At 33.9% G+C, this 12,183-nt stretch overlaps 1 protein-coding gene across 7 annotated transcripts in view; it reads left to right on the forward strand.

Annotated features, from left to right (window-relative positions):
* LOC149779168 (spectrin alpha chain-like) overlaps positions 1 to 12,183 on the forward strand; it is a 125,054-nt gene that overhangs the window by 71,208 nt on the left and 41,663 nt on the right. For 5 of the 7 annotated variants that reach the window (XM_089939732.1, XM_089939735.1, XM_089939734.1 and 2 more), the window contains 11 exons: positions 91 to 183; positions 878 to 1,012; positions 2,536 to 2,678; positions 3,030 to 3,228; positions 3,867 to 3,974; positions 4,512 to 4,603; positions 5,128 to 5,272; positions 6,613 to 6,729; positions 7,054 to 7,118; positions 7,507 to 7,606; positions 11,084 to 11,209. In XM_089939732.1, coding sequence (XP_089795858.1) covers positions 91 to 183; positions 878 to 1,012; positions 2,536 to 2,678; positions 3,030 to 3,228; positions 3,867 to 3,974; positions 4,512 to 4,603; positions 5,128 to 5,272; positions 6,613 to 6,729; positions 7,054 to 7,118; positions 7,507 to 7,606; positions 11,084 to 11,209 — 1,323 coding nt within the window. The remainder of the gene's footprint in view (positions 1 to 90; positions 184 to 877; positions 1,013 to 2,535; positions 2,679 to 3,029; positions 3,229 to 3,866; positions 3,975 to 4,511; positions 4,604 to 5,127; positions 5,273 to 6,612; positions 6,730 to 7,053; positions 7,119 to 7,506; positions 7,607 to 11,083; positions 11,210 to 12,183) is intronic. The other 2 variants (XM_089939737.1, XM_089939738.1) reach the window with 2 other exon arrangements.

A 12,183-nucleotide genomic window follows, 5' to 3' on the forward strand; every position in this document is an offset into this window, starting at 1 on the left:
GATGTGTTTTTTCAGATTTTCTTTCTCTTTATTTCAAAGAATAATACTGTCATTCCTTCTGAAAACAATTGTTATATTATTCTCTTATAGGCCCTTTTGAAGAAGCACGAGGCCTTTATGTCAGACCTTGAGGCCTACAACACTGTCATTGAAGGACTCCGAGATCAGGCCCAGATCTGCAAGGTATGGACCTGTCCAAATCCATTCAGATTTAACCTGTCCATTCATAGCAAAAACTAACATATGAGAAGTTTATTGCATTTATTAAAAGTTAATTTTAGTTACATTTAACCAATTTTTAATTAAAGTTATTTTAATTACAGTATCATTGTGATAATTTGCATTCCATATTTTTAGCAGTTACATTACTGATGGAGCATTCATAGTGTCCATGGGCATAATTTATCTTTTGGTTTAGTTTCCGATTTGTTACATCACATGTTCAGGCATCGGCTAGAATATTCAGCAGGTTCATCCTTTATGCAAAGATAGTGTGGCCATTCAGAACATGCATTATTTCAAGACCCAGGCATTCAGCAATAGATAAACCATTTCCATTTATTGTTTGTTACTGTTATTATGAATATACTGTACATTACGAAAGTGTAACAAGTTTATATGTGTCAGCTTCATTTCTGAAATTAAAGTGTTCCTAAAACCAAGATCACTATCAAAACCTCGTAAAGATCTCAAGTTCCAAAGGAATGATTTGAAATTTTCATAACAAGGATTATCTCTGAAAGAATGTTGTGTAAAGATTAATAATTTGTAGGAAGCATTAACAGTAGCAATGAAATGGTCCATAAGATCCTCCACTTGGTAAAGAGAGCATGACTAACTGGTGAAATATTTGACTTGCCCTATAATTTTCTTGTAGCAACAAGAGGCCCCAGTGGTGGATGACTTTGGCACAGAGAAGGTCATGGCCTTGTATGACTACACGGAAAAGTCACCCAGAGAAGTCTCCATGAAGAAGGGAGATGTACTCACTCTTCTCAACTCCTCTAATAAGGTAACTTTTATAAAATCTTAGTCAAGATTTTGCATCAGGAAACTTCTGCATTTGGCACTGGTTGGTTAGTTATGCTATGGAAAGGGAAATGGGAAGGACTAATTAATGGAATTTTCTAATGTATTTAACTTGCTTTCATCTTTATAATTGTTAAGTATTTTCTTGAATATAAACGGTATTATGGGTTAAAGATCTGTAGCTGCCAGGTTTTATTTTATGTCTGCAAACCATAAATGAAACATAGGTAGCCATTTTTGTAAGGCATTATTATTGTTGTTGCAGTGTGTATCAGCATGACGTTCGGGATTTAGCTCAGTTTCTCTGAACTGTTGCATGTAGGGTGTATCAGGTGAGACATGGCATTGTGCAGAATTCTTGTTGATATTAAACAAATTAAAAAGTTCATGCCAAGTATATGTATTTTCATGTTTAATTATTCCGCATAAAATGTCATGACAGTTTATTTTTTTGTTAAAAAGGGTGAAAAGTGCAAGGACCAGTGGTATAATGTCTTGACAAACACATCTTTCAGCATACACATTTTAGCTGACGTGGTCATAAGGCCAGATGAGTTATGGTGATGTTGAAACATAATCAGATATGACCACCCTTACTAAAAATATAAAAATCTTAAGAAAATTTTTTTTTTCAAAGACCACTCAACAAAACTTTAAAAATTTAGAAAAATGTAAGCCTTTATTAGGCTTAATGGCATGTCATCACGAAATGGCGATATGGTGCCTATTAACAGGAAAGAGAATTGCACAAAAATTTATGGAACATAGACCCTTTAAAATAAACATGAAATTTATCAGAGAGCACATTGGCATAAAGTCCTTTCAGTCTTGTACAAATAATGGCCAATCTGCTGTCAAATTTGGCTGCAGTTCCAGTAAAAATAAAATTCTTGAAATGACCTCTCAAAAATACATTTGCCAGAATTTTACCAAATTTGACAGAAAGCTTCTTGGTGTAAATGACTTAGAAGTTTTGTGTAAACTTTGATGATTGCCTTCATATGTATTTACTACTATAAAAGATAGAATAAAATGTTTCCATTTCTCGAGAGTCCCAACGAAAATTGACCAAATGTGACAAAGCAACCTATCATGGATGTATTTTTAATTTAGACATGATTCTTCTACACCCCTTAATTTATACCACTCTGACTTAACACAGAAAGGCATTGAAAGAACTTTGTCAAAAATATTATGCCTAGCAAAATGTGACCAAATTGGACAGCATCCTGGCATAAAGGCCTTTCAGTATTGGGCAAATGGTGTGTCATCAGATCTGCATAAATTAGATAAAATGTGCCGTTTTATTAATAATTAAAGGCATTGGAAGAAATTTCTGCATAAAGCATCCTATTAACCTGGACAAGGCCAAATGCTCTTGCAGTTTGCTGCTAGGCAGATGTCGGGCAATTGAGTGATATCAGGCCCAGTTGGGCCTCTTTGATTAAAAAAATGATGTGCGACCAAATTACATTTATTTTCACATTTAATTGTTTTGTCTGTCAGGACTGGTGGAAGGTGGAGGTTAATGACAGGCAGGGATTTGTACCAGCTGCTTATGTAAAGAAAATGGACCCAAGTCTTTCAGCCAGCAGGAGTAACCTGGATGAGTTTACCATTTCTGTTCGACAGAACCAGATTGAAACACAGTGAGTAGCAGTTATTATTTTTGCTTGGTTACAAGGAGGTGGTATCTTGTCTGCATTGATAATAGCTACAAGAAAGCAGTATTTTGGTTAGAATAGATAATAGCTGGCCTTATAGATGTGTAATTGAGGATGCAAAGAATTCATACATGACCCGATTTTATCTTAAGAGAATGATTCAGACTTAGTTGGGAAATAAATTTACATGAGTCATTTATTTGGTCAAGTGAAGAAAGATCGAGTTTGATTTTGTTAATAGTTTCAATCCATTATAAAGTTCTCCTGCATTCAATGCTGTGTACTATGTAAAGGGGAGTAATACAGCTTTATGTTTATATGTCTGTCTGCGAACAGGTATGCCAATTTGCTGGATTTGGGTAACCAGCGTCGTGAGAAGCTGCAGGAGTCATGCAAAGCATACCAGCTTGTGCGTGAGGCAGCAGAACTAGCTGCTTGGATCACAGAGAAGGAGAACATGATGGTTGGAGAGGAGGTTGGTGAGGATCTGGAACAGGTGGAAGAGATGCAGAAGAAGTTTGATGACTTCCAGAAGGTAATGGGCCTTTAAACATTTTAGAAAGGACAGAAAAGGCAGTCTTGCCTCCTAAATTTAACACAGACTATTCAAGTAGTACCATCAAATTATATTTTCTGACATATTAACAAGATCTTGAAGAATGTGCAGTAATTGATCCCATGACGGCATTACTTTTACTTGAGTAATATATAAAGGATATTTCTTGATGAGAGTAGAAGTTGATATTCACCTGATGTATTAAATGAATTAATTAGTATACTTGTAAGCTGCACTTACGCTTTTCTAGATGTTAGAATATTGTATATGGGGGTTATTCATTGTAGTTATATCTTAATATTTTCTATGTAATTATAGCTTACACATTTTCTACTTGTTTACATAGTTTTTTTTTCTTGAAAACTCTGCCTCTCCTTGTGGAAAGTGGAATTTTCATCAGGACTTTTATTTTGTCATCAATGCATTGTAAATATTTCTACATATCGTATATCATGAAGATTTAAGTTATTTTGGAAAACGTGTCTCAGAAATGATTTATCGAAAAGGATGCAGACAGAGCATGCAATTTTTTCAAAATTCCAATTTTTATTATTGTCATTTTTTATCAGTATTATAACTTTTGTTCATCTGAAATCTATTATATGCTGTATTTGCAGGACTTGAGGGCCAATGAGGCACGACTTCAGGAGTTGAACAGTATTGCTGATCGACTGACTGCCATGGGACGCACCGAAGCAGCTGAGAAGATACGAGAACAGATTGCGGTAGGTTAATGTGACTAGCAGCTTGGTGGATTTTATCTTTTGTTGAAGATCTAGAACAGTCTTTATCAATAGTTATGTACGAGTACCATGAAAAATAAAATTTGAATCAGTCATGTAACGATAAGTAAACTGTTTTGAAATTTCTTCGATATGTAGAGTATTTCAAGAAATCAGATTGTCTGCATACCCTAGATGGTGAACACGTACAGTTGTGATATTATTGGATTGGTTTTGGATTAGGTTCATCCTATCTCATTAGATGAACAGATTTGAGGTCTTGTAAGAGATTCTAGTTAACCATCCATTGATGACACTGGCACAGTGAGGAAAATTCCTTCACACCTTCATATGTACTAATGGATGATCTGGTTTCTTATGACCTGTGCAAAAAAAGTACTTTTGCTTGTTTGTTTTTTATTCTTTTCTGATTTGTCATTAACTTTTGATGTCAGAAAGCTATGATTTATAGATTCCAAACAAGATTTACTTTAAGATTATTTCTGCATATAAAAAATAAGTTATTGTTATGCTTTGCAGCAACTTAACACACGTTGGGCAACCCTGCAGCAAGTGACAGCTGACCGGGCTCAAACTTTGGGTAGTGCTCATGAAGTCCAGAGATATCACCGGTATGTATTGGCTTTGTGACTGATTATACAACAGACATATTGTGTTTGAGATAATACGATTTTTTTTTGTTTTTAAAGTTATATAAAGGTCAATAAATTCATTAAGTTCACATATATTGGTTATTTCTATACATAGCTATTTTTAATATTTGTGTGAAAACTATTTAATAAGTTGTATTCTTTGGCACTCTAATATTGTTTGATTGCAGATTTCATTATAGAATGTTTTATTTTTATAAATAGTGTAAAAATTTGTATTCCGATGTTTGACTCTCAATGTTTAATGAAACACAAGATAAACATAAAGGACAAAAGCATTAAACCTATTGGTATTTCCAAATTTGATATAATAGGCTTTTTATAAACAATAATTATGTTTAACATATGCTTTTAGCTTTTCTATAAAAGTAAGATGATTATTGGGAATGCTAATTAGCTAACATGATGAATAAAACAATGGACACAGAGTTTGCTGAACTGTTCACTATACATAATGCAGTCTCTTGCTCATTTCCTTTGTACAGAGATGTGGATGAGACAAAGGACTGGATCATGGAGAAGGACCAGGCTCTGAACAATGACAACTATGGGCATGATCTGGCCAGTGTTCAAGCACTTCAGCGTAAACATGAAGGCATAGAGAGAGATCTGGCTGCTCTTGGAGAGAAGGTATAACATTTTAAGATCTTGTTGGGGGTGCTAGAAACTGCAGCTCTGCAATATTTGCACTTATTTTAGACCATTGTTGATTGGTTATTTATAAATAGAATGCAGGTTAAATTCATACATTAAGGAAAAGGAATGTGTGGGAAGAAAACAGAAACACTTCTCAGAATTGCAGTTCTGAGCTAGAAAATTAAATTTTATTTTGTGCTCTTAAATCAAAAGCTTTATTCAGGCATGTAATGGGTAGTGAAATAGAAGTTTGTACAATATTTAGGACCCAGTCACTTCAAAATGAAGCACAATAAATCTGTATGCTGGTGAGTTACCTTACAAAATATTTGTCATTTGCTTCAGTTTTTTCAAGAAAAAGTTTTGAAGAATAATGATGTATTAAAATTTCTCAATGACTCGTTAAGACATAAGCTCAGTTTTTTTAATTTCCCCCACCATATAGTCTGGTTCTCAGTGTTATAATTTTAAAAGTAAAACGTTTTTGAGCTTGTAGCCAGCAGCTAATGATGACTGTAAACTTCCTTTGCTTATGGTATTATGTTTCAAGATGATCAGATCGGGTATGGATTGAAAAATCTATCAAATTTACCCAGTTAGGCAAGTACTAAAAAAAGTTTGTCATTTACGGCACATGATGTCCTATATCAGATAGCAGAACATGTAAACATATCAGTATTTGTGAAATGTAACTACCGTAAAATCTAAGATGAAAATTTAGATGTTTGCTCAGAAAACATTCGGAAATCTTTACTTTGAACAATAATCTCCTGCTCTCCTGAAACCAATGTAAGGAACATGACAGCACATGAAATCGATTGACTGCAGATGCGGTTGATTGCACTCTTCAAAAACAAGCACTGAAATGAATACTGTCATTAAGGTTTACTGTATCATTATGGTGACATTGTATTTGATAATTAGACAGGAACTTGCTGTTGTAACTTTTGACCATTTAGATGGAGGGTTAGATATACATTTGCTTTAGAATTATGCATACAAAAATAATTAAACTCAAAATGTAAATCACTCAATTACTTAACTTTGTGTTTTAAGGATTTTACCATTTTTGGTCCCCTTTATCTGTTTACTATGCCTTCTTTGGAATGCATAAACTTATTTGGCACCATGTATTCACAAGTGTGTTGATGTGCCCTTAAAACAAGGTACGCATGCATACAAACTCGTGATTCCAATAGTCCAGATTTATCATATTCTTATATCAATGACCTACCTGGAAAACGCCGAATTGTACCACAAAGAACCTAAACTTGGGACCTTCTGCACTTTGACTTTTGAAGTTGAGCTGTTTATTGCTGTTTGTATTGTTGCAGGTGCGAGATTTGGATGAAACTGCCAAGCGTCTGATGATGACTCACCCTGACCAGAGTGAGAGCATCTATGAACACCAGACAGAAATCAATGAGATGTGGAATGAACTCACTTCCAAGGTAAACATTTAAATTCTCTCTTCTCCTTACTCAAAATGATTTCCATAGAACTGTGAATTACCTGAGAAACAAGTATTATGATTTTAGACTATTTGCTTTTATTTTTAAAATAATGTTAATTAGGTAAAATATTAAAATTCCTTTTGATAATGAAGTTCCAAATGGAATCTCGTGTAACTTAATAAAAAAGCTTTGCAGTGTGGCTGTTATACCATATCATACCAATAATGTTGTCTTTTTAGACATGTACATGGTTTTGTTTGCAAGATTTAAGTTAATTTTGTCCTTCACATATTCTGTAAGTTGTAACATTTTTCCTACCAGGCTGATGCACGTAAAGCGAAGCTTTTGGACAGCTATGATTTACAACGATTCCTCAGTGACTATAGGTAAGGCTCACGTCTAGCTGTTTCTGTTTTAAAAGTAATGACTTGGACAAAAAGGAAGGGAAGGATAATTTTAGTGGAAAAGTAACATTGTGTAACTCCTTGTTGTCGGTATTTCTTCTTGTAAGATCATATTTATTGGGACAGTTTTTTAATTTTATTAAGTAATTAAATTTCATTTTTATTTTGATTGCATTTTACCTTGACTTATGCATTCAGTTTGATCAGAAGTAAATTTTTTTGGTTAACATAGACATGTAAATATTACCAAAAGTATATTGCATCTAAAGTGTTCAGTGCTGTTTTTTGTATGTGACACTTAAGTTATATAATAAAGTTCCTAGGTGCACAAAATAAAAGAATTAAATCAATATTTTGCTTTTCTACACAGGGACTTAACATCATGGATCAACAGTATGATGTCCCTTGTTTCCTCAGAGGAGCTTGCTAAAGATGTGACAGGCGCTGAGGCACTGTTAGAGAGGCATCAGGTTTGGCCCCTTTTTTCCTATGACATCCCTTCTTTTTTTTTCACAAATCCTCACTCTTTTGCCTCACCAACCTCAAATGCACCTGTGAGATTTGTTCCTATGGCATTTCATGGAAAGTACTAAAATATCTGATTGGAACAGTACAGATCTAAATTTAATGTTTCTCATGTTAGGTTTCAGTGTGTTGATGGATTCTATTAATGCTGTTTAAAAATGAACATTACGATGTATGATGTCATAATTAAAGCGTATCATGTTGATGAGGTGCTTCTTTTCTCAGCCTGTTAAGAAATATTTAGCTGATGCAAGGCAACAAAAATCATTTTCTCTATTCAGCCCTGACCAGATTTGTGAGGTAGGATCTTGATCATGAAATTAGGTTGAAAATAATAATATATTGCGTTTTGGAAATGATATTGCTTCCTAAGTATTACTGCCAATCTCAAACTATATCAAAAGTGTAGCAATCTATAGCATGACGTTACTGGATGAATAATTTAAAACTTTCCATTTTGTTTATCAAATTTTTAAAATTTAATTTCAGTGTTTACTTCGTTCCCTTCCTGCCTGTTTTCTGATGACAGTAGTTCTTAAACGAATGTAACAGTTTAACTGACAAAGAATCACACAAATTTCCTGTTATAAGATACTCTTATGTGTATATTCATCCGTTTACACTGGCAAAAGGGAACAGGAAAATAAAAATTTCAATGACTGTTTAACCATGACTTTGTATTGCAACTTTGAGATATTTCATCCATGAAATTGGTTTTTGCAGTGGTGCCTATTGTAGGCATTTTTAAAAGCAAGTCCTATGAGTTCATATTTTTGTGTTCAGGACCATTTAAAAGAATATTGCTTTAAGCAGCAGAAAATTCAATAATTATCTTAAGAATTGTCCATGCTGAGGCTTCTCAGATGTTCATATGCACTAAAAATTGTTTTTTGCATCACCAATTTCATTTACATTAGGGCTGTTCCAGTAAAATAACCCTGGGACCCAGGGATTATGTTTTTATTTGATGTAGTCTCCCATATATGCAGGTTCAAATTTTATCTCTTTTTTTTTTTTTTTTAGTAATCATATGGGATATATTTTTTTAAAGTTCTTGCCCTGGGTACCTTGTGTGTTTAAATGGAACAGCCCTTTCCATTTTTAATTTGTACACTTTTATGTTGCATTTTTTGTCTTACTGTACTGTTTTACAGCTAACTTTGTTTAATTGCTCACCACTGACATTCACTCTTCCACTGCTGTTGCTTTGTGTGCAGTGCCCAACCCTATCCACTGATCTACACCTTCAACCCAATCCTAGCACTTGTTAACTTTAACACTTATATGAGGTTGCTAAATGTAGTTAAACATGGAAAGCTGGAACATCAGTCCCATCAATACTTGACACAATACATTTTTTGCTTGTCCATGGTCCTCAGACTTGAATAAGATAATTTGGTCTCTGACACTTAAAGTTTTCAAAGTTGTGTTTATAATTAACCAGGAAGGCAACGGTTACCACAGCTAATTCATAAATTTTATACAAATCCAGGGTTCAATATATTGGATTCATTTTTTTGAGCCACTGACACAGAACAAATTATGGCCTACTTAAATACGAAAGATGCGTCTACACAGTGCAGTGCCAGAGTAATCAGGATAAATTTTTTCATGTCTCCGCACTCATTATGTTCGAAATTCAGCCCTTTACAAGTTGTGTTCATCCTGTTGATGAGTGTCAGACAGAATGTGTTTAGCAAGAGAGATTATACTGCCTTATGCTAGTGACATCAAATTTAACAATTAACCAGCTGCATCAGATTCAACAATACATCTTCACAATATGTGATTTAAGAATGTCAAGACATTTTTCTCGAGAGGTGCAGAAATTAAATTTAAAAGATAAGTTCTGTTCAACTGATGTTGACTTAAGAGGATTCCCTTACATTACCCAGGATTCCCTTGCATTACCCAGTCAGTCATTGGAAACGAATTGAACATTTGTTAAGAGAGCAATGGTAATTGAAATGTTTTTCATTAGAGACATCATGTCTTGCTATAAATATAGGACAGTTTTGAAGATTTTATCTGGTCCAGATGAAGGCGATAACAATAAAGTAATTTTAAAACTATCACACTAGATATAAGTGCTTCTCATTTATATATCATTAAATGTTTACTTTGTAAAACAGATTCAGGTTGATATTTAAAACATTTTGTCTAAGATAAAAGAACTCATCTGCAGCAAGAAATGACAAGAAGTGATGTAGATATTTTGAAACACTTTGTTAGGCTTGACTATCTATCTTTCACATAATATCCATTATGAAGATCACATATTGGTGTGAGCTAAACATTGGATAATTCCTTTCCTTCATTGTGGGAAAACTGCAGATATCAGACAGAGACTTGAATGAAGAATTGTAGTATTTATTTACATGTAGTAAATTGGTCAGTATAAAAATAAAAATACAACAAGCACATTTTTCTATAAAAAAATATAACCTACAGATTGTAATTCATCAAGATCTGATCTGGCTCCTTTCGCAAATATCAAGGGGCCAATGGCCACATATCATTGAATCCTACACTGAACCCTGTGAGCCTCCTAGTTTAAACTTTTTATGAATCTTGTGGAATGTTCTGTGAAGAAAATTCTGGAGATATTTGTCAACATGCCTTTTGGAATTTTCTGCAATGAAATTTTTTGACTGTTTTGTATATACAATGATTATAAAAATAAAAATGCTGAGAGTTAAAGTTTGCAGATTGGTTTGGACTATTGAGCTCATAATGATTTGAATGTCTCCCAAATTAGCTTTGATTCTTTTATCTCGTCCGATTGAGTACCAACATTTGCATGCAATGCTGTACTTTTATCATGTTCCCTTATATGGTTATACTTCACATAGTATTGATTTGTGATGGTTTGTTTTTGAGATTCATTGAGCAATTTGTGAAATACATTTTGGTTCCTTTGCATTATTAGATGGGTAGCCATCATTTCCAAGTCCCAAAGCATGTAGATTCATGGAAAATTTATGGAATAATCCAGAGGTGGCTAGGTCAAAACACAGCATGCAGTAAATAAGCTGGTGTTCCCCTGTCCAATTCTCACCTGTTTGTGCTTCACCCAACTACCTTCTTGCTTCCCATTTCTATAACAGATCCCAAATGTTTTATGTGTTTTAGATTTGTTTATGGTGACATATTATGACAGCAAAAACACCTTTCCTGTACGTTGTGGCTTTGCCCTTCTTCAAAGATGATGAGGACACTATTTTGTACTTATTCTCGTCTGTCTCATCTCTTCCCATCTACAGTAGATGTTGTCAGGAATGGCATAGGCTGATGGTCAGTGTGGTTTTGTTTTTTTTGAGTTGTGCTAGTCATCGTTGTGACCATGTTTTATGCCCCAGCACTGTACCGTTTGCATGGGGCTCAATACCTCTGATAATCAAGGGAAGGCTCACACGTTACAGGAAATAGATGCCCCTGCTGTTGAAAAGTCCACAACCTTCCCTGTCAATTTGCAGATGTTCAGCTCCGAGATTGTTAGTCATTATGGCATAACGCAGCTTCCATCAGAAGAAGAGGAAGAGGATGAGGTAGTCGCTGATGGCAATTTTCTTGGCACGCTTCATTTTGCTCGCGGCATGATTGATTTGTGTGCCATTATATTTCTATTTGAATTGTAGGTACTTTGGAGAATGCCAAATGAATGACTAGTGCCTCCATACTGCAGTTTCGGAGAAAGAACACGGTGTAGAATCGTAGTTTAACCCAATTTATTTCAGCATATCATGTAGATATTCTCTGGTGTGATTTAAAGCATGCATTTATTTGTTACACTTTGTTAGAACAAGCCTGAATTTCACTCACAAATGTTGATGTTTTTTAACTAACAAATGACATTCTTCCAAAAAATGTATTATAATCAAGCAAAATAGCTATATATTAGGACAACAATTGTTTTTATTTTTTTTCTAATGAAATTTATGATTGACACAACTTGAAATGAATGTGTCTTTTGACCGGTAAAAAATTAATCAAGTCTTTGTGTTAACCAAATATAAGGGTATAACAAATATGGAAGTAAAGGTCTGCCACAATCATGTCATTTTGAGCAATCTGGGTTTGGTTTTTTATCACAAATGTTTTTAGTTTTAATTTATGTCAAACCAGTCATATTTGATCATCTCTGCTGTTCTGGACAATTCAAAATATATTGCTTGTTCAATGCACCTTAAATAGTTTTAGAGAAGAGAACATTGGATGGCTCTAAAAGAATGTTAAAATGGGCATTCATCGTGTAATAAAATAAAAATGAAATGTGAAAAATAGTGCTTGATTGGCAACTTGATTAATTCTTAAAGTGGACAAGTTGGCTTTTGTGGCCCAGTAGAACATTGAGGTTTAAAATTATAAAACTTTTAACTTAAACATTTCTGGAATAAGGATTGGAAAACTTGGATTGAACTACAACAATTGAATAATTTGAGAATCTTATCAGAATTTTTTTTCTTCAGATTTAGTAATTAAAAACTGCATTTTTATAAATTGCAAATAAAGCTTTTGCTAC

The sequence above is a fragment of the Sinohyriopsis cumingii genome, chromosome 17 (genome assembly GCF_028554795.1).
Source record: "Sinohyriopsis cumingii isolate HCF-2022 chromosome 17, ASM2855479v2, whole genome shotgun sequence".
Lineage (NCBI taxonomy): Eukaryota > Metazoa > Mollusca > Bivalvia > Unionida > Unionidae > Sinohyriopsis > Sinohyriopsis cumingii.